This window comes from Symsagittifera roscoffensis, chromosome 2, assembly GCF_963678635.1.
Source record: "Symsagittifera roscoffensis chromosome 2, txSymRosc1.1, whole genome shotgun sequence".
Taxonomy (NCBI): domain Eukaryota; kingdom Metazoa; phylum Xenacoelomorpha; order Acoela; family Convolutidae; genus Symsagittifera; species Symsagittifera roscoffensis.
In genome coordinates, this window is record NC_087063.1 from 74,723,126 (window position 1) to 74,749,651 (window position 26,526).

Here is a 26,526-nt window from a genome sequence, read left to right on the forward strand (position 1 = left end):
ATACTTTGCTAGATACATTATACATCATATTTTGCTAGATACTTATTGATACTTTGCTAGATACTTTGCTAGATACAAAATACATCACGTTTACTTTATTTAGTGAGTGAGACTAAGCTCATAACAGAAAAAAAATGGGGAAGTTTAATAAAAAGTTCACAGTTTCGCCCTGACAAGAATACTCGTGTTTTTTCCAACTCTCCAAAACTTTATATGTGACAAAAAAAAACGTTTTCCAAAATGTATATGTTATTTTTAGCATTGGAATATTTAGTGTTTTGATGGCGCGATTTCTCATGGAAACTCAATTGGTGCTACTTTCTAATTTTACTCTGAGGCCATTGATATATTTTTATCTAACAAATTTTTTTTGCGCAAAAAGTACTAAAATTGATTTTTGCGTTGGTACCATGTATAAGCATTCTCTTGGTGTTCATCAAAATGATCAAAAATTTGATAGTCTGGATAACTGCATTTCAAAAAAAAAATTTATAAACTGAACTATATTGCTAATTACACCTGTTTTACAGTCTTCCTAAAATAAACTCTGAGGAAACTTTCGGTTTTAAATTTATTTTCGATAGTTATCGAATTTTTCTTGAGTGTTTCAGATTTCAAGTGTTCTCGATCTATGTTTATTTTGTGCTTGAGCTGAGTTTCGACTGTAAGCGACCAATATTTCGACTCTGCTTGGCTCCTTTTTCAGCAGTGACCGAAATTTTTTTCTTCTAAGTTTTTTATCGACCTAGCTTTGGACTGCTCGACTTGTCTTGTTTGTGCTCTAACCGTGTTTTAACTATGCTTGACTTTTTTTCAAATTTTTTCGACCTATTTCTGACGTTTTGAGTTTGAAATATTTAGTGAAACAAAACTTAACTCACAATGATTGCGCCCGAGCCCTGAGGCTCATCAAGGCGAGACCCTGGAAAACCAAAAACACGTGGCTCAAGATACTAATAATTATGAGAAAATGATTTCATGTAAATTGGATTTTTCTATCGGGAAACAATACCTAATTTTATACCTGTATTTGTTATTTTCGCCTGTCTTTAATTGTTTTAAATGGCCAGTTAGCACTTTGTTTGAAGATAAAAACTTGTAAAATTTTTTAACTACTGGCTGACCCAACCTGTGCAACCCATTTGTTATTACTACTAGTAAATTGAAAATTTTTGATTCACAAGCTGATGTGCATCTCCTTTGTTAAAATTCTTCTTTGTTCAGAGAACTAAGCGGAGATTTTTTCAAGCAACTGATCAATAGTTTCTTAATGTTTTTTTTCTAGAAAAATTTCGGTGACGGTTTCAGTTATGTAATGTTGAAAAATTGGCATCATGGTTTTGAACTTTTGCTCAGATAATATAGTTCTTAATATATGTTTTTGCATCAACAAATTTTTTTGCACAACGGTTTAATGTTGAACAGCCATAAGCTAGCCATACGAAATAACAGGCTCAGCATAAACCATATAAAATCTCAAGAAGAGTTTTCGAGAAAAAAATCTTCCTTGCTTGATATAATAAACCATTATAACGAGCTCATTTTCTGCAATTAGTATCAACATGCCGATGAAAAGTCAAATTTTTGTCCACGACTACGCCCAAATATTTGAAATTACCTGCAAATTCCGTCTTTTTTCATTTTCCTCCGAGAGATACTTCGCAATTTTTTTCCGACCAAAATTAGCTGCCTGACTGTTTTCGATTTTGATTCTATTGGCTTTGCAGTACAGGTCTACAGTTTGAACTTTTTCTTTGTACTCGTGTACTGCGCTTAAATTTTTATTAGTGCAAAACAGCGTTGTGTCACCCGCAAAAAAACACATATTTTCGTTTTTTCAATTCCTAGATTGGTCATTTATTATTTGCAGGAACAGCAGCGGCTCAAGTACATAACCCCGCGGAACGCTGTATTTTATCTGTAGCATAATCGAAATCTTTCCAATTGAAGATAATTATTGATAACGATTAGGTAAATATGATTTGATTAGATTGTAACTTATGCCACAAAAGCCAATTTTTTCTAGCCTTTTCATCAGAATAGCGCGATTGATAGTTTGAAACGTTTTTTTTTGGTAATCTATAAAACCAGCCATTCTATTTTTTAATCTATAAAACAAGCATTCCTGTGTTTTTCGAACCTTTGCATGATCGCATTTTTTTTTCTTGCAGTAGTGATAGCGTAGATACATGAACAATTTTCCAGAAACTAAATTGTTCTGCTGCAAGGATGTTATATTTATTTATAAAACTCAAGAAACGATTAGAAATTATTTTTTCGATGACTTTGTTTCTTGGTGAAAACAGACTAATTGGTCTAAAATTGCATGGGTCCTCGTAAAAACCCTTCTTATGAAAAGGTAGAGTTTAAGCTAATTCGAACATACATGTCTGGAAAGTTTTGATAGAGTAACAGATGATTGAACAAATCAGCTATATGATAGCTAATTACCTCAGCAGATAATTTTTTCTTTTTATTTCTTAATCCACCATGATCACTAGACGAAATGTTTTAAAGAGTTTCGATAACTTTCAGTATTTCATCATGTTATGCGGGTAGAGAAAAATAGAAGTTTTGTTTTGTTCAACTCTAAAACATTTATTGTTCTGATAATCTTGCATGTTAGCCAGGTTTTCTCCTATGTCAACAAAAAACTGGTTGAATTTATTCAAATCTATTGGAGAAGGTTTTGAATGACTTTGCAGGTTTTGAATGACTTTTGAATTCAATCAAATCTATCGGAAAAAGTTTTGTGTAGAACTTGCCCTAGATTTCAGATTAATTCTCGACTGATGATTTTCAGTCGCAAAATTGCACCCGTTCTATTATCAAAATCAGAACACAAATCTATAGCACCTCGGTTACAAATATACAACAAGAATAGCCGATTTCTGTGCAAAGAGCCTAGAATGTTTTGACAACAGTTTTTTTTTCAAATTGATGTCGTTTTTTTAAATAGAACTTTGGAATATGTCAGAGTCATAGTAAAATAGGTCAATTGAAAACTGTTTTTTGTAGAAAAATGACTAGAAGTTTGAGATTTCAAGTTTTTTATTACCAAAAATGCGCTAAAAACTCCAAAAACTACCTTTATTTGAAAAAAACTAAGTTTTCACGGCTTAAGTTGTGCTCAATTATGCTATTGTAAGCCTACACGGTCTTTTTATTAGCTCGAACGTAGACCAAAAATCAAAAATATCAAACCGGTTTTTCTCAACAAAAAAATTGGAAACATTTTTATGCCGTTAACCCAGTCCGATCATTATTTGTGTTTCCTGATTTTGCGTGGAAAACAAAAAGCAGAATGGTCGGAACAAAAATGGTGCACCAAATTACTTTCGATATAAAATGTGGAAAAATTATCTGAAGTCACATTGATTGACTTCCATGGCTTAAATAAAAGCAGAAGTCGACCTGACACGAGTGACCTTTTTGCTGACAAAACAAAAATTGAAACAAAAACAAAAAAACTAAGACTTCCAAGAAAATATATACAAATTATATACTGAAGAGCAAAAGTAATTGCAAATTCAAAAACTTATTTGATCTTGTTCAAGGTTCAGTTGATCGCGATCAGGACTGTTTTGCCTGAACTGGAGATAATTTTTTGATAATTCGAAAGCTTAAGCAATTGCTATACAAATTTCAAAAATTAACTGTCTTGCGTATAAAAGTGTTAACTTTTTACAACACCTTCATCTCAACTTCGATTCTGTCATATGATGACCAGGGTCAAGTTCTGCGACTTCAGCCGGACAGAAAACGGCTGCGTAAAGGGGATGGCGCGACCGATAATTCGCAACATCACAGGGGCTTTTGAGCCGCGAAGATCGCGTAAGGTCCAGAAAAATGCTACTGATCCAAACTGCTCTCGACTGATTTGTTTCATTTATGAGCAACACTGTTTTAAATTGAACTTTGGCACGAGTTTTCTTTTACCTGTAATGTAAGACGGAACTTGCAATTACTTTTGATCAGTTAGGAAAATAAAAACTCTACAAAAAAGCAGAAAACCAATTGCGGCCGCCATAATAATAATCATAACAATAATCATAATAATAACAATAATCATAATAATCATAATCATAATCATAATAATAATAATAATCATAATATTAATAATCATAATAATCATGATAATAATCATAATAATAATAATCATAATAATCATAATCATAATCATAATATAAAAAATAATAACCGTAATAATCATAAAAATAATCATAATACTCATCATAATAATAAATATAATATTGATATTTTGCTAGATACAATATACATCACATTTTGCTAGATACTTATTGACACTTTGCTAGATACAAAATACATCACGTTTACTTTATTTAGTGAGTGAGACTAAGCTCACAGCAGAAAAAAAATGAGGAAGTTTATTAAAAAGTTCACAGTTTCGCCCTGATAAGAATACTCATGTTTTTTCCAACTCTCCAAAATTTTATATGTGACAAAAAAAACCGTTTTCCAAAAAGTATATGTTATTTTTAGCATTGGAATATTTAGTGTTTTGATGGCGCGATTTCTCATGGAAACTCAATTGGTGCTACTTTCTAATTTTACTCTGAGGCCATTGATATATTTTTATCTAACAAATTTTTTTTGCGCAAAAAGTACTAAAATTGATTTTTGCGTTGGTACCATGTATAAGTATTCTCTTGGTGTTCATCAAAATGATCAAAAATTTGATAGTCTGGATAACTGCATTTCAAAAAAAAACTTATAAACTGAACTATATTGCTAATTGCACCTGTTTTACAGTCTTCCTAAAATGAACTCTGAGGAAACTTTCGGTTTTAAATTTATTTTCGATAGTTATCGAATTTTTCTTGAGTGTTTCAGGTTTCAAGTGTTCTCGATCTATGTTTATTTTGTGCTTGAGCTGAGTTTCGACTGTAAGCGACCAATATTTCGACTCTGCTCGGCTCCTTTTTCAGCAGTGACCAAAATTTTTTTCTTCTAAGTTTTTTATCGACCTAGCTTTGGACTGCTCGACTTGTCTTGTTTGTGCTCTAACCGTGTTTTAACTATGCTTGACTTTTTTTCAAATTTTTTCGACCTATTTCTGACGTTTTGAATTTGAAATATTTAGTGAAACAAAACTTAACTCACAATGATTGCGCCCGAGCCCTGAGGCTCATCAAGGCGAGACCCTGGAAAACCAAAAACACGAGGCTCAAGATACTAATAATTATGAGAAAATGATTTCATGTAAATTGGATTTTTCTATCGGGAAACAATACTTAATTTTATACCTGTATTTGTTATTTTCGCCTGTCTTTAATTGTTTTAAATGGCCAGTTAGCACTTTGTTTGAAGATAAAAACTTGTAAAATTTTTTAACTACTGGCTGACCCAACCTGTGCAACCCATTTGTTATTACTACTAGTAAATTGAAAATTTTTGATTCACAAGCTGATGTGCATCTCCTTTGTTAAAATTCTTCTTTGTTCAGAGAACTAAGCGGAGATTTTTTCAAGCAACTGATCAATAGTTTCTTAATGTTTTTTTCTAGAAAAATTTCGGTGACGGTTTCAGTTATGTAATGTTGAAAAATTGGCATCATGGTTTTGAACTTTCGCTCAGATAATATAGTTCTTAATATATGTTTTTGCATCAACAAATTTTTTTTGCACAACGGTTTAATGTTGAATGGTGAACAGCCATAAGCTAGCCATACGAAATAACAGGCTCAGCATAAACCATAAACCATATAAAATCTCAAGAGGACTTTTCGAGAAAAAATCTTCCTTGCTTGATATAATAAACCATTAAAACGAGCTCATTTTCTGCAATTAGTATCAACATGCCGATGAAAAGTCAAATTTTTGTCTATGACTACGCCCAAATATTTGAAATTACCTGCAAATTCCGTCTTTTTTCATTTTCCTCTGAGAGATACTTCGCAATTTTTTTCCGACCAAAATTAGCTGCCTGACTGTTTTCGATTTTGATTCTATTGGCTTTGCAGTACAGGTCTACAGTTTGAACTTTTTCTTTGTACTCGTGTACTGCGCTTAAATTTTTATTAGTGCAAAACAGCGTTGTGTCACCCGCGAAAAAACACATTTTTTCGTTTTTTCAATTCCTAGATTGGTCATTTATTATTTGCAGGAACAGCAGCGGCTCAAGTACATAGCCCCGCGGAACGCTGTATTTTATCTGTAGGATAATCGAAATCTTTCCAATTGAAGATAATTATTGATAACGATTAGATAAATATGATTTTATTAGATTGTAACTTATACCACAAAAGCCAAATTTTTCTAGCCTTTTCATCAGAATAGCGCGATTGATAGTTTAAAACGTTTTTTTTGGTAATCTATAAAACAAGCCATTCTATTTTTTAATCTATAAAACAAGCATTCCTGTGTTTTTCGAACCTTTGCATGATCGCATATTTTTTCTTGCAGTAGTGATAGCGTAGATACATGAACAATTTTCCAGAAACTAAATTGTTCTGCTGTAAGGATGTTATATTTATTTATAAAACTCAAGAAACGATTAGAAATCATTTTTTCGATGACTTTGTTTCTTGGTGAAAACAGACTAATTGGTCTAAGACTGCATGGGTCCTCGTAAGAACCCTTCTTATGAAAAGGTAGAGTTTAAGCTATTTTGAACATACATGTCTGGAAAGTTTTGATAGAGTAACAGATGATTGAACAAATCAGCTATATGATAGCTAATTACCTCAGCAGATAATTTTTTCTTTTTATTTCTTAATCCACCATGATCACTAGACGAAATGTTTTAAAGAGTTTCGATAACTTTCAGTATTTCATCATGTTATGCGGGTAGAGAAAAATAGAAGTTTTGTTCTGTTCAACTCTAAAACATTTAATGTTCTGATAATCTTGCATGTTAGCCAGGTTTTCTCCTATGTCAACAAAAAACTGGTTGAATTTATTCAAATCTATTGGAAAAGGTTTTGAATGACTTTGCAGGTTTTGAATGACTTTTGAATTCAATCAAATCTATCGGAAAAAGTTTTGTGTAGAACTTGCCCTAGATTTCAGATTAATTCTCGACTGATGATTTTCAGTCGCAAAATTGCACCCGTTCTATTTTCAAAATCAGAACACAAATCTATAGCACCTCGGTTACAAATATACAACAAGAATAGCCGATTTCTGTGCAAAGAGCCTAGAATGTTTTGACAACAGTTTTTTTTCAAATTGATGTCGTTTTTTAAATAGAACTTTGGAATATGTCAGAGTCATAGTAAAATAGGTCAATTGAAAACTGTTTTTTGAAGAAAAATGACTAGAAGTTTGAGATTTCAAGTTTTTGATTACCAAAATTGCGCTAAAAACTCCAAAAACTACCTTTATTTGAAAAAAACTAAGTTTTCACGGCTTAAGTTGCGCTCAATTATGCTATTGTAAGCCTACACAGTCATTTTATTAGCTCGAACGTAGACCAAAAATCGAAAATTTCAAACCGGTTTTTCTCAACACAAAAATTGGAAACTTTTTTATGCCGTTAACCCAGTCCGATCATTATTTGTGTTACCTGATTTTGCGTGGAAAACAAAAAGCAGAAGCAAAAAAACTAAAACAACCCGAATACAAAGTTCCTCCCCATTTTCATGGTCCGAACAAAAATGGTGCACCAAATTACTTTCGATATAAAATATGGAAAAATATCTGAAGTCACAGTGATTGACTTCCATGGCTTAAATAAAAGCAGAAGTCGACCCTGACACGAGTGACCTTTTTGCTGACAAAACAAAAATTGAAACAAAAACAAAAAAACTAAGACTTCCAAGAAAAGATATACAAATTATATACTGAAGAGCAAAAGTAATTGCAAATTCAAAAACTTATTTGATCTTGTTCAAGGTTCAGTTGATCGCGATCAGGACTGTTTTGCCTGAACTGGAGATAATTTTTTGATAATTCGAAAGCTTAAGCAATTGCTATACAAATTTCAAAAATTAACTGTCTTGCGTATAAAAGTGTTAACTTTTTACAACACCTTCATCTCAACTTCGATTCTGTCATATGATGACCAGGGTCAAGTTCTGCGACTTCAGCCGGACAGAAAACGGCTGCGTAAAGGGGATGGCGCGACCGATAATTCGCAACATCACAGGGGCTTTTGAGCCGCGAAGATCGCGTAAGGTCCAGAAAAATGCTACAGATCCAAATTGCTCTCGACTGATTTATTTCATTTATGAGCAAAACTAGTGTTTTAAATTGAACCTTGGCGTGACTTATTCACCTGTAATGTAACATGGAAATTGCTATTACTTTTGCTCAATTAGGAAAATAAAAACTCTACAAAAAAGCAGAAAACCAATTGCCGCCGCCATGATTTTGAGGTGTGCTTCTGTCTTTGTTATCTTGCTGATGCCCAAAGTAGCAGTTTGTAGAAACTTTGAGCAGACGAGCGGTAATGACTACTATCATGGGCAAGACGAAATAGCACCGAGGGGACACCATCACCAAAAAAGGGAATTTAGTTTCTACGTTGAAGTCTCTTCTGTGGGTGTGAGAAATAAGACATGTGCTGGGGTATTCGTGGACCAGTTTTGGATTTTGACAGCAGCAGAATGCATTCGAGGTCACGTTGGTAAGAAAAGTTTGATGAATCCGAAACAAAAAAAAACACATAAATAATAGTCACGTTGAAAAGGAGCCCGATCAGGGAGCAAAACCAACATCAAGAGCTAGATGTCTGAACGAGCAGTTAATAGGAGGTTTTTCTGAGATAAACATGTTTTCAGCTTTTTAATGGCGTGAAATAAAAATCATATGGGTTAGTTTCTCAAAAAGTAAATTATGAGAATTACACAATTACTTCTCGCTATGCTTTTTGAACGCTTTTTTCATGCTACGTAGTGCAATAGTCGGATCAATTGAGCAATCCCCCCATTCTCGCGTGGGGGGAGAAAGCTCAATAGGTACTTGAGACATGTTTATAACCACTTGAAAATAGTTTGAATGACCTGAAAGCATAAAACATAGTTTCCAACGACTGTGGAAAGCCAAATATTACGATAAAAAAAGCTCTAAAGTTTCATTTAGATTGAAAAAAGAATCAATAAAACAGGCATAAAAAGCGACTTTTTTCTTTCTTAAAATGACAAAAAGTTTTTTGCGTACAAAATTAAGGTGCTGCGGAGAACCGTTTTTGCTATTCAGATACAAGGCTAGAGCACCAACCCTGGTAAATCGCTTTCTTCGATGAGGCTATGGTCGCCTAAACAAAATTTTGCAAAAAAAAAAAATTTTTTTTCATAAATTTCGATTTTTTTTCAAAGTTTTTCTTGATACTTGTTCAAGATAAACTTCAATCGGTCAATTGATTGCGTGCTATAAACACACCATCCATCTACTTGCGTTTGCTGACGTCTTTTTGAAGAGGTTATTCATTTTTGCTGGGGGGAGATAGCTCAATTGGTCATTACGGGGGGGAGATTGCTCAATTGATCCCAATAGTCTCTTTCTTTTTTTTCTTCTTTTTCCAAGTTTCGAATGAAGTGACGAAACGTTTTTGTGTGGCAATTTTTTGTCAGACAAATTCTCTGATTATTTAACTTGCTACTTTGAGCTGATTTTATAACATTATCTAAGCAAAAGTTTTTGAGATCCTGAAGTCAAAATAAAACATTATTTCACTTGTGATTTTTTTGTAAAGTTATGACAATTTGAACATACCGCGTTTGAATATAACGCGCAATATATTTTGTCCTCATTAAAGCATGAGAGGCGAAAGAAACAATTTCAAATTCGATATAAGAAAGCGACCTGCAATTAATATCATGTCAACAGACAAAAAATTTACATTTTGTACCTAACATAGCCTGCGAAGGTATATAAAAAAGAAAGTAGTTGAGTCATTTAACGTTGTGTATCAGCAGTACAATCAAAAACAATCACCCCCCCCCCCCCCAAAAAAAAAGCAAATTAGGAAAATAAAAAATAAATTTTCCTGAACTAACTTTGAGCATAGCCTCGAACTAATCAAATGTAACCATTTCATTACAGAAAATTGATATAGAACATTAATTTAGGTAATTAACAGTATGCAAAAGCAATCCCTCAAAAAATAGAAAATTAAAACAATTTTATTGGCGCGTTTCTATGAATTGCATATTTTATGCTGAATTACTTTTCAGATTAATTTCCTACTTGGGGAATGTAACCTGTGGAAAATCACTTAGGGGTGGAGATTGTACGGCCAATGAAAAATTTCTTTTCTTCATTTTTTTCAGTCTTTTACAAAATATTTTTTTGAAGCAAAAATATTTTCATTGACTTAAAAGGCTATCAAAATATTCAGGGTTATGCCCTTATACAAAAAGTTTTGTTGTTCGGACTATTTTGGGGGAAGAATAGACGGAGTATATGTGCTCGGAGTGGATTTGTTCTGCAGACAAACTTCTATTTTTAACTAGCCATTTTCGACGGAATTATTTGATATCATGCGAAAAGTATTAGTCTTGACCTCAAATTTGAAACAATATTTCACCTCTGCAGAGTGTTTGTAAAGTTATGAGGGAACTAGTGCGCTAAATATCTTTTGCGATATTAACACGTAAATTGAGATTTAACCCGCCTTGGAATTCGTTCCTTGTATAATTGAGGCTTGCTATTTAGTTTTTTAAAAATTTAGCTATCTGCAAAAATTTTTGAGTTGAAATTACTGGAACAATTTACCCATTTTTTCTCTCTTTTTTTCAAAGATTCATCAATTTAATAAAAAATAACATTGCTAAATGGATCTTGAAAGGAAATCGGAGCAATCAGGGCTTCACACAGATACGCGCAGGTTTTTTTTTAACTTCCAACAGACCTCATGCTTAAATACTTGTTTTAGTGGAGCAAAAAATGATACAGACGTGCACTGGAAAAGCTAGGATAGTATGATGTCAAGTAATATATAAATTTTTGCAATTAGCATGCTTTCCATTAAAAAAAGAGTTGACTGCATTATATTCTCTAAATTTTATTCGATGTTATACAAACTCATTTTCCAATGCAAATTTTAGTCCATACTTTTAATAAGCTATCTATAAAGTTTATAAATAAAATAATTTTATTTAAATTCTTTATATACATAATAAAAAACAGTTTTATAGTCAAGTTTAGAAAAAAATTATGTAAACACAAAAAAATGATCATATAGGTCAGCCTTACTGCTGGAAAGCTATCGGCTCCAAATTATAGGTTACGGTTGATCAATATAGGATAAATTTTAAATAGTACAAGTTTGGGGCTCAATATTTTTAATTTGTTTTTGATGAAGTTTTCTATAAAAAAAAAACGAAAGTTTCAATTTTTTCACTCCTATTCTTGTTATAAAACTAAAGAGGTCCAAGGAGATTAGTAAGTACGGTTGGTTTTTGAATTTTTAAAATTATCTAAAAAGGTTCTATATTTACGACTCGATGCACGTAGTTTTAAGAAACGACGAGTCGACGAATGCTTTATTTTTTTTTCAGGAAAAGTCAAATGAAAATGAAAATTTGTTCAGGCTCATTTGTACTTTTTCACGGTTTGATTTTTGATTTCCTTTTAAATTCAGCGCAGTTTCTTTGTTGAAAGAAATTCCACCATCGAGGGGCGAAAGTGTAAAGGTCAAAAGAAGGTGATGACTTCTAGTTTTGAAAATGGAACTTAGTTTTCAGATTTCCCTGTTGAATAAAAAAATACCTATTGATCCAGTTTTCTCAATTGGGTTTATTTTATCACAAAGTTTCAATCATAAATTCTTCTAGAAATTCAAAGAGCTTCAAGGTCATTTTTTTATTCAAAAGCTGGGTTTTTTTTTAAAAAACAAAAAGTATTTTTTTATTTACTTGCGTTCACCGACTCTTATTTGCGATTATTGGCTATGTATATTTTTTTGTTTTTCATTTTTTCTTTCTGTCTAACATTTGCGAATGTTCTTTGTTTTTTAGGAAGTTTGGAAGCTCGATATCTAGGAAGGACAATTTATGTTGGTGAGGCAAATTTGTTTTGCTATAGGTAAGTTAATTTCCAAATCTTTTCAAAAAAAAATCAAGCTTTTTAAAATAAATTGTTTAATTTTGTAGAGAATCGAACCTTTATCGTCTTATTTCGTTTCGGTTTCCATTGCATGGACCAGATATTGCGTTGTCAGTTTGCAGCAAGAAAAGCTACGGAAAAGAACCCTTAGCTCTTTATGGGACTATGCTTGGCGACAGATCTAAGCAAATAAAAGACTTTTCAATTAGCGAAAAAGCTGGGAAAAAATATGATCAAATTTGCTTTGAATTTGAAGATGATTTTGAAGAGAGATCTGAAAATCTCATTTTGGGTTCGCCTCTGTATGTTCTCGACAAGGACCTGAAAACACCGAAGTGCCTGTATGGTCTTTTTGGAGTCTATAGGGAACACGAATCGGGTTGCGGGCAGAACAAAATCGCCGGCGGTTTGTATGAGATCAAAAAATGGGTTGAAAATAAAATTCTGGTACCACATGATTCGACGGACTTGTGCTTGATAACCCCTGCTACTGCTTCAACGACGCCATTGCAAACGACTGCAAATGAAACAATTTCAGATCACACAAGGAGTCAGGCTAGCTCGTTGGAGACAAACCACAGCTCATATTCACATATCACGCATACGCCAAAAACGACAATAATGAATGACATTTTCTCCGATTCTACAAAAGATCAGGCTAGCTCAACCACAGAAAAAGACAGCTCTGTTTCAGATGTCACATTTACAACAGAAACGACAACAAGTGAAACTTCTACAAATACACCAGCCAGTCAGACTAGCTTAACGACAGAAAATGACAGCTCAGATTCAGATGTCACATATACGACAGAGAAGGCAACACCAAATGAATTTCTTTCAAATACAACAACCAGTCAGACTAGCTTAACGACAGAAAATGACAGCTCAGCTTCGGATGTCGCAAATACTTCAGAGACGGTAATAACGAAAGAAAATGCTTCATTGACAACAACAGAGACGTCAGAGACGACAACAACGAAAGAAAATGTTTCATTTACAACGACAAATCAGACAAGCTCAACGCCAGAAAATGACTATTCAAGTTCAGATGGGACGTATACATCAGAGACGACAACATCAAATGAAGTTCCTTCAAATACAACAATTAGTCAGACTAGCTTGACGACAGAAAATGACAGCTCAGCTTCGGATGTCGCGAATACTTCAGAGACGACAACATCAAATGAAGTTCCTTCAAATACAACAACCAGTCAGACTAGCTTAACGACAGAAAATGACAGCTCAGCTTCGGATGTCGCGAATACTTCAGAGACGTTAATAACGAAAGAAAATGCTTCATTGACAACAACAGAGACGTCAGAGACGACAACAACGAAAGAAAATGTTTCATTTACAACGACAAATCAGACAAGCTCAACGCCAGATAGAGACTATTCTAATTCAGATGTGACGTATACATCAAAGACGACAACATCAAATGAATTTCCTTCAAATACAACAATTAGTCAGACTAGCTTGACGACAGAAAATGACAGCTCACTTTCGGATGTCGCGAATACTTCAGAGACGGTAATAACGAAAGAAAATGCTTCATTGACAACAACAGAGACATCAGAGACGACAACAACGAAAGAAAATGTTTCATTTACAACGACAAATCAGACAAGCTCAACGCCAGAAAATGACTATTCAAGTTCAGATGAGACGTATACATCAGAGACGACAACATCAAATGAAGTTCCTTCAAATACAACAATTAGTCAGACTAGCTTGACGACAGAAAATGACAGCTCAGCTTCGGATGTCGCGAATACTTCAGAGACGACAACGACGAGAAAAATTTCTTCCAAAACAACAGCTATTCAGACTAGCTTAACAACGACAGAAAATGACAGCTCAGGAGTCACAAATACGTCAGAGACGATAACAACGAAAGAAAATACTTCATTTACAACAACAAGTCAGACAAGCTCAGCGCCAGAAAATGACTATTCCAATTCCGATGTGACGTATACCTCAGAGACGACAATATCAATTGAAGTTCCTTCAAATACAACAATTAGTCAGACTAGCTTGACAACAGAAAATGACAGCTCAGCTTCGGATGTCGCGAATACTTCAGAAACGACAGAAATTTCTTCAAATACATTAAGTATTCAGACTAGCTTAACGACAGAAAATGACAGCTCGGGAGTCACAAATACGCCAGAGACGACAACAACGAAAGAAAATACTTCATTTACGACGACAATTCAGACAAGTTCAACGCCAGAAAATGACTATTCAAATTCAGATGGGACGTATACATCAGAGACGTCAACATCAAATGAAGTTCCTTTAAATAGATCAAGTAGTCAAACTAGCTTGACGACAGAAAGTGACAGCTCAGCTTCGGGTGTCACGATTACTTCAGAGATGATGACAACAAAAGAAACTGCTTCAAACACAACAAGAAGTCAAGCTAGCTCAACGACAGAAAATGACAACTCAAACTCAAATGTGACGTATACGTCAGAGACGACAGCATCAATTGAAACTCTTTCAAATACAACAACTAGTCAGACTAGCTTAACGACAGAAAATGACAGCTCAGCTTCGGTTGTCACAAATACGTCACAAACAACAAAACCGAAAGAAACTGCTTCAAGCACAACAACAACTCAAGCTAGCTCAACGACAGAAAATGATCATTCAAACTCAGTTTGGACTTATACGTCAGAGACGACAAAATCAAATGAAATTCCTTCAAATACAACAATAACTAGTCAGTCTATCTTAACGACAGAGCTTGACAGCTCACATTCAGCTGTCACGTATACGTCAAAGAGGACAACAACGAAAGAAACTCCTGAAAATAATACAACAACAAGGCAAGCTAGGTCAACGTCAGAAACTGAGAGCTCAGATTCAAATGTCTTTTTTACCCCAAACGCAACAACAACTCATGAAACTGTCTCCTCTAACACAAACAGTCAAGCTAATACTTTGACAGATCATGACACCTTAGATTTAAACGTCACTCATACATCAAAAAGTCCAAAAACGGATGAAAATGCTTTCAATATCACAACAAGTCAGAGTGGTTCTGTGACGGAATATGATAACTTAAATTCCAATTCCACATTTATCTCAATAAGAACGACAACAGATGAAATTTTTTCAGGTAAAACAACAACTCAGGTAAAAAATTCAATGCATCCAACGATTGACATTGGTTCATTGTCAATTTCTCAATTATCGGAGGCAACTACAGAAACCGCGAAAGAAATAATGACATCAGCAGTAAATAATTCAAAGTCAACAGAAAGTGATAAAGAAACGTTATCGAAAACTACGACAAAACATTTTAGTTCTACCGTGAGCAAGACTGATGTGACAGAATCGATTCCAGATATTCAAACCACTGAGTCGAACAAAGTATTCACAACAGAGTTGACAGCAACTGGTGGGAATATTACCGAGTTTACGACTAAGGCGGCAATGACAAATTATAAAACAAACTCAACTGAGACTAAATCACAGTTAGAGTCGACTTCCTCCGCCGCGGGAAAACTGGAAACGACGGCAGACGAGTTTGTTTTGTCCACGATTACATCAAACACGACTGAAGATGTGCCGGAGTGGTCACCTACTATGCCTGCCGACGAATCTTCAGGAACAACGTCCCCCGGGTAGAGAAGTCGCCACCATCTGCTTGCTTGATTTTTGTTGGTTTTGATAAGTTCTTAAGTGTTACTCATCCAACCAATCTGCTGCAAGATAGGGGAAAAAAAGGAATCGGGTGATTGTTATAAGTATATAAGGGAAATGCTGGCCTTTGCTGCTATAGCCTTTCTAGTAGAAAGTTATAAAACTGAAATGATATCACTAAAAAATGAAAGATGTTATTATGTGTAATGCCAAAAAAAAAGCAGTTTCATTTATTTCAGCTGCTGTCAAGATTTTTCTCATTAATTTTCCCGTTTTCTGTACGTAAATTTTACTATAATTAGACCAAATGTATTCTGAATTGTCATTCAATTGGCATTTCCGGGTTGAAGTTACAGATGTTAAGTACTGTTCTAGTAGAACAACAGTTGTAAAACAAAATTCAGTCCTGTATCAGTGTAAAGTCAGAATTTTACTCTCTTTTTCACCTGATCAAGAGATTGAACAGGAAAAAATTGGCCAGTACTGTTGTAGAACTGTAACACTACTGTTACAATGCTGTTTTATTCTGTTTTCATTCTGGAACATAACTAAACTTTTTAACGAAATTTCTATTCATTTTCAAAGTTTTGTTACGTGTCGTTACAAAAGAGAAAAACTCATTAAAATAGACAAAAGTATAACAATTGTGCTAGAAACAACCTAAAAACGCAGTTTGTTTCTGCAAAAACATAAATTGGTCAGCAATTGCAGTGTTTCCTGGAAAAATCAGCGCCAATTTGGTGCATCCCACTTTAATTGGTGGGATGCACCAATTTGGCGCTGATTTTTCCAGGAAACACTGCAATTTCAGAAGAACATTTATTTTTTTAATTTGGTGCATCCCACGCAGCTAAACATCAGCTGAAAACAAGCTAGAGACTCAGTTCTTTTTTGCGAAAAAAAAAGAAATTGGTTAAGCGTTGGTAATTGAAAGGCTTGAGCAAATGAATTTGCCTGGAAACTCGGCAGTTTGTGGTAAAAATTTGGAAAAAAAAACATTTAAAAAAAATTGGTGCATCATCCCACAGCGTAACATCAATTTCATTTTGCAATTCCACTTTATAGTTTCATTTGGCTTTTTTAAATGTTATTGAGCCTAATTCTTAATTGTTTTCAAATGAGTTTTAAAACCGAGAGTTTGTTAAAACCTTTCATTTTTTTCAGAAAATTTTAGTTAAAATCTTCAAAAAGAAGGCCGAAAATGTTTTTGAAATCAGCCAAACCAAATAATTTTCTTAAAGTCACGACGCGGATTTTTTGTATTTTTTGAGATTGTTGCTGTTATGATTTTTTCTGATTCGATTTCTGATCATAAAAAAAAACAGAAAAATATCTCTGATTTTTTGTCTGGCCATAGAACTAAAAAAAATTACAATTTCTGATTTTAGTATGATTAGAGAAGTATAAGAACAAGAACTCTTATTTTATTCTGATCAGAAAACTAGTAGAATAAAAACAGTACTGTAACAACACTGATTCAGTACCGTTACAGTACTGCGGTTTTTTCTCTGATTTATCTCTGATCAGAGATGAATTGCCACTTGCCAGAATCTGACATAGAACTGACATTTCACTAATAATTTTCTGGAGAAGTACTGACTTTCACTGTGACTTCAACCCGTGTTAGTGGAGTTTCCGAAATTGATTCGAAGCTCTCTGAATATCAGCCACAAAATTCATGGTGATCTCAATCTAGTTTTTTTGTAAAACTTTTCGGTTTCATTTCTCATAATAGGGGAGGGGGACCGGAAAGACCCAAAAAATTTAATAGAGTGCGTTTAGTATCATATTAAGACATTTCTCACTCATTGTTCGCCACCATCTGCTTGCTTGATTTTTGTTGGTTTTGATAAGTTCTTAAGTGTTACTCATCCAACCAATCTGCTGCAAGATAGGGGAAAAAAAGGAATCGGGTGATTGTTATAAGTATATAAGGGAAATGCTGGCCTTTGCTGCTATAGCCTTTCTAGTAGAAAGTTATAAAACTGAAATGATATCACTAAAAAATGAAAGATGTTATTATGTGTAATGCCAAAAAAAAAGCAGTTTCATTTATTTCAGCTGCTGTCAAGATTTTTCTCATTAATTTTCCCGTTTTCTGTACGTAAATTTTACTATAATTAGACCAAATGTATTCTGAATTGTCATTCAATTGGCATTTCCGGGTTGAAGTTACAGATGTTAAGTACTGTTCTAGTAGAACAACAGTTGTAAAACAAAATTCAGTCCTGTATCAGTGTAAAGTCAGAATTTTACTCTCTTTTTCACCTGATCAAGAGATTGAACAGGAAAAAATTGGCCAGTACTGTTGTAGAACTGTAACACTACTGTTACAATGCTGTTTTATTCTGTTTTCATTCTGGAACATAACTAAACTTTTTAACGAAATTTCTATTCATTTTCAAAGTTTTGTTACGTGTCGTTACAAAAGAGAAAAACTCATTAAAATAGACAAAAGTATAGCAATTGTGCTAGAAACAACCTAAAAACGCAGTTTGTTTCTGCAAAAACATAAATTGGTCAGCAATTGCAGTGTTTCCTGGAAAAATCAGCGCCAATTTGGTGCATCCCACTTTAATTGGTGGGATGCACCAATTTGGCGCGGATTTTTCCAGGAAACACTGCAATTTCAGAAGAACATTTATTTTTTTAATTTGGTGCATCCCACGCAGCTAAACATCAGCTGAAAACAAGCTAGAGACTCAGTTCTTTTTTGCGAAAAAAAAGAAATTGGTTAAGCGTTGGTAATTGAAAGGCTTGAGCAACTGAATTTGCCTGGAAACTCGGCAGTTTGTGGTAAAAATTTGGAAAAAAAAACATTTAAAAAAAATTGGTGCATCATCCCACAGCGTAACATCAATTTCATTTTGCAATTCCACTTTATAGTTTCATTTGGCTTTTTTAAATGTTATTGAGCCTAATTCTTAATTGTTTTCAAATGAGTTTTAAAACCGAGAGTTTGTTAAAACCTTTCATTTTTTTCAGAAAATTTTAGTTAAAATCTTCAAAAAGAAGGCCGAAAATGTTTTTGAAATCAGCCAAACCAAATAATTTTCTTAAAATCACGACGCGGATTTTTGTATTTTTTGAGATTGTTGCTGTTATGATTTTTTCTGATTCGATTTCTGATCATAAAAAAAAAACTGAAAAATATCTCTGATTTTTTGTCTGGCCATAGAACTAAAAAAAAAACACAATTTCTGATTTTAGTATGATTAGAGAAGTTTAAGAACAAGAACTCTTATTTTATTCTGATCAGAAAACTAGTAGAATAAAAACAGTACTGTAACAACACTGATTCAGTACCGTTACAGTACTGCGGTTTTTTCTCTGATTTATCTCTGATCAGAGATGAATTGCCACTTGCCAGAATCTGACATAGAACTGACATTTCACTAATAATTTTCTGGAGAAGTACTGACTTTCACTGTGACTTCAACCCGTGTTAGTGGAGTTTCCGAAATTGATTCGAAGCTCTCTGAATATCAGCCACAAAATTCATGGTGATCTCAATCTAGTTTTTTTGTAAAACTTTTCGGTTTCATTTCTCATAATAGGGGAGGGGGACCGGAAAGACCCAAAAAATTTAATAGAGTGCGTTTAGTATCATATTAAGACATTTCTCACTCATTGTTCGTAACCTGCGAAAAACCTTCTCAGGGATTTGATCCCCTGCCGACCCAAAGGTACTTTTTAAGAAATCCAATTTTGGCCGACCGACTCTAGAATTTTTCTTAAGGCGCCTTTGGAGCCAATATATACTAACTTTGAGGGGGAGCGCGCGCCAAAAAAAAACGCGATTTTTTTGTCAAAATTTTCCAAAAAATTCCCAAAAACGGCTTTTTTGACTTGTTTTTTCAAAAATTTGCGTGCGGCGCAGAAAATTTGGCCAAATCAAGGTGTTTTTAGTGCTCTAGGAGAGCTCGAAAATCAATTTGGTTGACCTAAAAAAAGGTCGTCAAAATTTTCGAAAATATTTCAAACCCCCCCCCCCCCCCCCTCGAGAAGAAAATCCTAGATCCGCCCCTGCGTCAAACGAAACGAACTTCAACAGAAACGTAACACACTGACACGCTGAGCGAAACGATGAGAGGATCTACCAAAGTTTTTTTTCATTTTTTTTTTCAGAAAACTTATAAGGAACACCATTACTTGTTTGATCCAGCGTAACTTCATTCATCTTAAGTTTCTATTTTGTCCACAGTTTGCAAAAATTTGGAGATTAAAACACAATTTTAAAGGAAGTTTTACGTGGTCGCTACTCTGTTAATTGTTAAATTCAGCTGCTCTTATTTTGAAGTCATATTTAATTTTTCTAACTAAGTAATTCATTATTTCATGAAGATTTAGAACTCTACCTGGGTTTTTCGTGTCTTTAAAGTTCGCGTACAACATCAGCAGACGTTAAAAAGTCCGACTTCACCTCTCAGCTGAAACCTGACTCCTCAATCTCAGCCACAAGCAGCCGACCAGAAACTAGTTCCTCTGATAATTTTGGCAAATGGGTTCCTAAGAAGCTTCCAGATGAATTATTGTCACACTAAACAAGAAGAAAATAAGATGAAACAAAAGAGTGTTGTCGAAAAAAGCAGCAAATACTTCGATCATGACAAAACTCAATTAAAAGTTAAAATCGGCAGATTTTTTCAGATGCAAAAACTGTTCTTTTTAAAAAAAGAGGCGGGGTGGAGTTATCAATTAAGGCAGATTCCTAGAAAGAAAAATGTTAAATATATATTTTTACGTTTTCCGAAGACGTGATCCCGTTTATGTTTGGAAATAAGCTTGTATGTCCGAACGTATTTGCTGCTTTCCATGAGTTTCTTTTCTTTGTTACTTCAATATCCTTAAAACTGACTTCTGGCAAAATTTGGCCGAAACTGCCTCAGCCATTAAACTTGATGTGAAACTGCAAAAGTACCCAGCAACCAAGAAAGCCACTGAAAAAAAACTTAAACATGCTTTTCTGTAACAAAGCTTTTCACTGCACATAACTTCATTGATAGCAAAAACTATTTTTTCTATAGCAAAAAAAGTATTTTTCATCGAAAACGCAGGATGATTGATTCTGAAAGCACTGATAAAATCAGACATGGACTTTTCCGAGGGGTAAACTAAGCTGGTAGACTTGGGGATTTTTTCCTGACTGCTATACGGTCCGTTTTACGAGCTTAACAATTTTCCTTAGGCTTTGCATTTGTACTCATTTTAACTTCCAGCTAGCATGAAGGTGAATTCTGCCATGTTTTGAAGTTCGTTGTTTTTGAGCTTCCCGAATCCAAGTTTAGGCGCAAGCAATTGATTATAACGGCTTATTACGATGATTTTTGACAATTATAACTGATTATAATTACCAAGATTTATAATGGATTTATAAATCGTGTTTATTAGTGTGTTTAAAGGATTTATAATCGATTATAATTGTGATATTTTCCAAGAGGTTATAATCTATTAAAATAGATTATAATTGATTACAGTTCATACAAAAACCACTTTAAATCAATTGTAATCGATTATAATCGATTATAATCTCTTGTTTGTCACAACTTTGTAACACCAAAAGTACAATTTTCTTATATCACATGGGTTAAAACTTTTCTCTCAATAATAAAATTTCTAGAAACGAGATACATTGTCGCACTTTGGTACATCTGAACACAAAATTTCATATATTCGTATTAGTTGAAAGGTTTCCGCGGTATTTGAAAAATAAGTGCTGCGAGTAAATCAAGAAACTAAAGCAATGTGCATACATTTTGACGGATAAAAAGACTTAAGATGTGCATCATGGTCCAACTTCAATGGAGAAATGAAATAAAAAATGAATTGATTTGATAACGCTTAAAACCTTTCTCTCATTTTTCACATAAGAGAACATCTACAAAAAGCATAAAATATAAGCAATTTGGATGCTAGGTCTAAGACAAAATGGGCAAACGATAGGGATTAAAATCGATTATAATTGATTATAATTTTATCAAAACTAGATAGATCAATAAACGATTATAATCGATTAAAATAAAATATAATTCAATTTCAAAAAGAGATTTTAATTGATTGATAACTGATTAAAATCAATTTTTTCTCAATTTTGGTAAAACTGGTACCAACATCATAATATAATTGAGTTTTAACGCTTGAAATTGGATGCGGGTTGTTCAAACAAAAGCAAACTGTGAACTAGATAGGCGCACAATTCGGTTTGTCTAAAGAACAAAGGAAGATCACGGAGAACGTCCTTGTTGTCAAGTTATAATCAATCTTTAACCCATCTTTTTTCAGTACAAAGATTATCAATTATAATCGATTTTAGTTGATTATTTTAATCCAATTTCTAATTCAAATGTTTTGCACAAAATAGGTTAAAATATAAACGATTTTAATCCCCTTTGTTAACCCATCATGTCTTCAATCTTGCATCTGAATTGCTTATAATTTATGCTTTTTGTAGACGCTGGCTTATGTTAAAAATGAGAAAAATGATTTAAAAATGTCAAATCAATTCAAAACTACAATGCTTTTGTTTTTTCTATTTTTTCCATTAGAATTGTTTTAAGGCACATAAGGTATTTTCAACCACCGAAATATCGGCACATTGCTTTAGTCTCATGATTCATTAGTTGGCAAATTACCAATATTTTCTAAAGTCTGTAGTCCTTTTTTCAAGCGTTAAAATTGAATTTTTTTGATTCATGATTTCAGCTAACTTCATATAATTCTGAAAACTCAGTCACTGTTTGCTCAAAATGTTTGCTTCGTATTGAAGAACTTGAGACTGTAAAGGTTTGATTTGATACCAAAATGTGTACTTTCAAACCTTCTGATATCCAAGTTTTCTTCTCAGAATGGTTTTCTCAGAATGATTACACTATTAGCTACATTCATTTTTATGTCATTTTGAAATAGAAAAAAAAACTTAAAATAAATTTGTTTTTTTTTTAAAGCAAAAGTTATCCAGCCGGAAGTTCGTTCACCGTTGTTGGCAAAATTTCATTTTTTTTGCAGACCTTAATGACCAATCTTTGAAACGTTAAAATTCTCTTGATGACCATGATTCAATGAAACGGACTACATTTCTGGCGTGACGGAGCGAAGCGTGTTGCTTATCATTAAGACAGAGAGAAGCGGGGGTTCCAGGCGGAATCTCAATCAGCGAGCGGTCCATCTCGCCAGGTTTCTTCACTCACCAACCTTTGTTCCAGTGCTTCTACACCAGAAAGCATAGGAACGGTAACCTGGGGTTGATTGGAATGACGAAGGCCCCAACTAAGGCACTGGATTAGAAGCATGCCCTGATCAATCTGCTCCCTAGCCATCCTATCTAGATGTGCTAGTTTCACGGATCTTGGAGTGACTTCCACATCCATTGCTAGTTTCTCTCCTCTTTGATTGGCGACAGCTCTAGATTGCCGCTGTATTACCTCTAACTCTTCTTCTACCAGTCTTCTCTGTTTGAGATACTCGCAATACCTCCGTTATTTGTCCCTTTCTTCGGAGGACTTGAGTTTCCACGGTGTCACCCTGTTGCTCTGTTCGTCTCAAAACAGTACGCTTTTTCCCTATCGTCGTCTACGTCTGAGTAGTTGCCTTAACGCCTCCTGTGTCCTTTGTGGTCGTTTCCGCAATAATGGGATCTACCGCCCCCCCCCCCTCCCCCATTGAACACAGGTCTGAGATTTTGGGCTATTGTACTTCTTGCATTTGTACTTTTTTCCATTGCGATGTGACGGTTGACATGCTTCCAATGTGTCACCTCCGGTTTATCGAATGAAGACGTATCTACCGATGTAACACGACGCATTGCCTTGTAATTAGAGAAGCAAACGCAAACCTTGAAAAGCACGGACGCATAAACCTTGAGTGTCACTAGTTCTTTTTGCACTGCGATTGCCCCATTCTGACGATTCTTGGAAGTCACAAAACTAACGTAATCAGCGATTGTCTCACAGATTTTCGAATAGAGGTTTTTGGGGTTCATATTTCTGGGTTAATTGGATCAAAAATAGGAGACTGTTCAACAAGTTTTGTTGATAATGATGTTTTTCAACTCTGAGAAAACTGGGATTTCCCAAATTTGCCTTGTATTGTAGCTACTAAACTGTTTTTAGCAAAGTAGATCCCATTATGTATAATTAAGGCTGGTGGTTTTAAAAACAGGTGATTTTAAAAGCTCTAGAGTGGCTAGGCAGCTTGTTACACGTGAGGGATTTGATACTTGGTAAGATTAATTTCAAGTGATGGCCATTTAATGGCTAAGGTTTATACAGGTTTCTTTTCATGCCAGAATGTACAGTCTTCATTGTGTACAGTCCCTATGTATATCTGAGTCGTTGCCTAGACATCTACTGGCGCTGACTTTACGAGATTTTTTGTTAGGGGCTGGTAAGAGGTCCCAGCAGATGAGGGGATAAAAAGATAAGGTGAATTAAGGAGGCTGAGTGTCCCCGTACTGGCTTTATGTGGAAGGGCGAACTCTTCTGGGTAACGTTGCTGGTTAGGATCCGGCTATCGTTCCGAGCGATGTCTTGCCCGTTGAGGAGACAGCTAAATCCCGCAGCCAGGTACAAATATTTCGTGTCTCTAAGACTGTCTGGTTCCTAACCCATCATGATGATGAGCTCTGTTAATAGTATATAATGAAGCTGATGTAAGGTGTAGGCCCCCAATGTATTAAGAAAGGGAATATAACATCCGTATTAACAGTCTATATATTAAGATAGGGACTAGGTTTTCAATGAGTTAAGATATGTTCTAGGTTTTTTCAAGTTTTAAGTTACGAGGCTTGAGATGGTTAGATGATAAGTTTCAAAAACTGCTCTGTGCCCAATATTGCCGAACAGCATCGGAGGAAAAACTACACTTTTCAGGAAAAAATTGAATTACAAGAAAATGTATAAATCCCTACATCGTTTCAAATTTTACTGCAGTTTGCACCTCAAATATACAAATTAAATGGTTTAGTATCTATTCCATCATTGAAATTTTTCCTTTTTGGGTAAAGTACCTGACTTCTCTTTAGTTGGCTTATAGGTCACGAATGGGTGGTCGGTCCGAATCCCCGGCTCAAAATTATAGCTTCGTCAAAATTTGTCTGTATTAAACTTTGGTCCACCCGAAATTCTGAAATTTTTTTCAATGAGTCCTTTGATACTGAACTCGAAATTAACAGTCTGACTATTGTAACGGCAAAAAATTTGCTGCATGGACTTAAGATATCAGTCAGCGAAAATATGCTTTGAGTTATTTTGTTTTTATAAACAGGGCAGCTTCTATGTAGGAAAAAACTCTTTTGCATCGGATATGAAACTATTTCTGCAGTTTTGTGAATTTTTTTAAAATCGTTTTCACTACTCTCATTTGCAGACTGTTGCACCCATTTTTTTCAGATTTTTTAATCATCTTAAGCCTCGTGTTCATTAAGTTTTCCTCTCAGATAATATACAATCGTTCAATTTCTTTCTCTTTTGTCTGCATCCATCTCCAGCTTTTCGACTTTGTTTTTATAGCAAAACTTATGAAAAAATGTAGTATAGCTCCAACGTTCTGAGTTCGCATTTTTGAGGAACGAAAAAATCTACAATTATTGTTTCGGTATGTAATGGTTGATTTCAACACCCTACTTCATTAACACTTTTTTAACAACGTTCCATCACTTGAAAAACTTCTCATATATTGATTAGTGTGTCTTCTCATCGCCGAGATTGATTATTGTCTTTCTGGATCTGAGCATGATTTGATTATCGTACGAGATAGTACCCAGAAACTCTATTCTCTCAATAACTCCAGACAGAGGATTCTGGTCTTCTTCTCGTCAAGCGTCTCCAACAGACGGATCAAACTTGTTTCTTATGAATATATTGAACAATCCGAGAGTTTTCTGTGTTTTGAAGTCCAAAACCCAGAAAAAGAATCTGGAAGAGAGTAAATTTTTTTAAATCAGCTTTCGTTGTCGTTTAATTAAAACATCAATTTATTCAGATTAGTTTTTTGTGTTCTCCAATTTCTTTCCGTCCTACGTCCTACCTTTTGAATTTCGTCGGTAACTATCAAATCACATTAGATACACTGAAAAAGTATTTCCCTTTTTTTCTTTCTCAAATAAGGAATTAGTAGATGGAGTTGTTTTGAGAGACTTTATATTGTGATTGTTCTTGAGTGCAGTATTGATTCGCAGAATTGGCGTATCCATGTTCTCAAAATTTCTAGTTCTGTTTTTATTCTAGCTTTGAATTATTCAGTTTCAGAGTCGAATTCCCATCTTTTGAAAAAACTGGTATGCATTTTCTGACACATTTACAAAGAATATGTTGACTAGCGTCGATTACGACTTTTGTCTTGCACAGATGTGACAAGTTATGAGTATGAACTTTATCGACAACAGCTCTAACCAAAAGTAACAATGAAATGAGCTTACATTGTGCTTAATGGTACGGTACTTGAGTGTTATGAATATTGGGGTAAGTGGGTATAGACATTGCTCTTTAAAGGTTGTTTTAAAGTCAATCAACTGTTAATTGAAACTCAATCATTTGGTTTTTGAAATCTCAGGAAAAGTGTACAAATCTCATCTTCCACTCCAACTTCAACACATTCGACTTCATAAACAAAAAACTTTATCCTTTTAGTCCAAGATCCATCATTCACTTTATCAAAGCTGTTCTTGACTTGATCAATGATAACGTTTTCATTCTCATCAAGTTTGACTCGCATTTGCTGCTTGCGTTTTTCAGCTAGAACTTAAAATTAACAAAAAAAATTTAAACGATTTCTACAAATGAAAATTGAATCAGAAAGCAAAATTGAAAATACTGCAAAAGAATTAAGAACATGTATTGAATCTAATTTGCGGCTTCTATTCCTTTCA

General features: G+C 34.2%; 1 protein-coding gene across 1 annotated transcript; it reads left to right on the top strand.

The window, feature by feature from the left end:
- Positions 1-3,722: 3,722 nt before the first annotated feature.
- On the top strand, positions 3,723-15,647 carry LOC134839969 (serine-rich adhesin for platelets-like). The gene is made up of 5 exons (XM_063855598.1): positions 3,723-3,770; positions 3,983-4,102; positions 10,139-10,160; positions 12,268-15,045; positions 15,352-15,647. The coding sequence occupies exons 1-5, from the start codon at positions 3,723-3,725 to the stop codon at positions 15,645-15,647; spliced, it is 3,264 nt and encodes a 1,087-aa protein (XP_063711668.1).
- Positions 15,648-26,526: the final 10,879 nt, after the last annotated feature.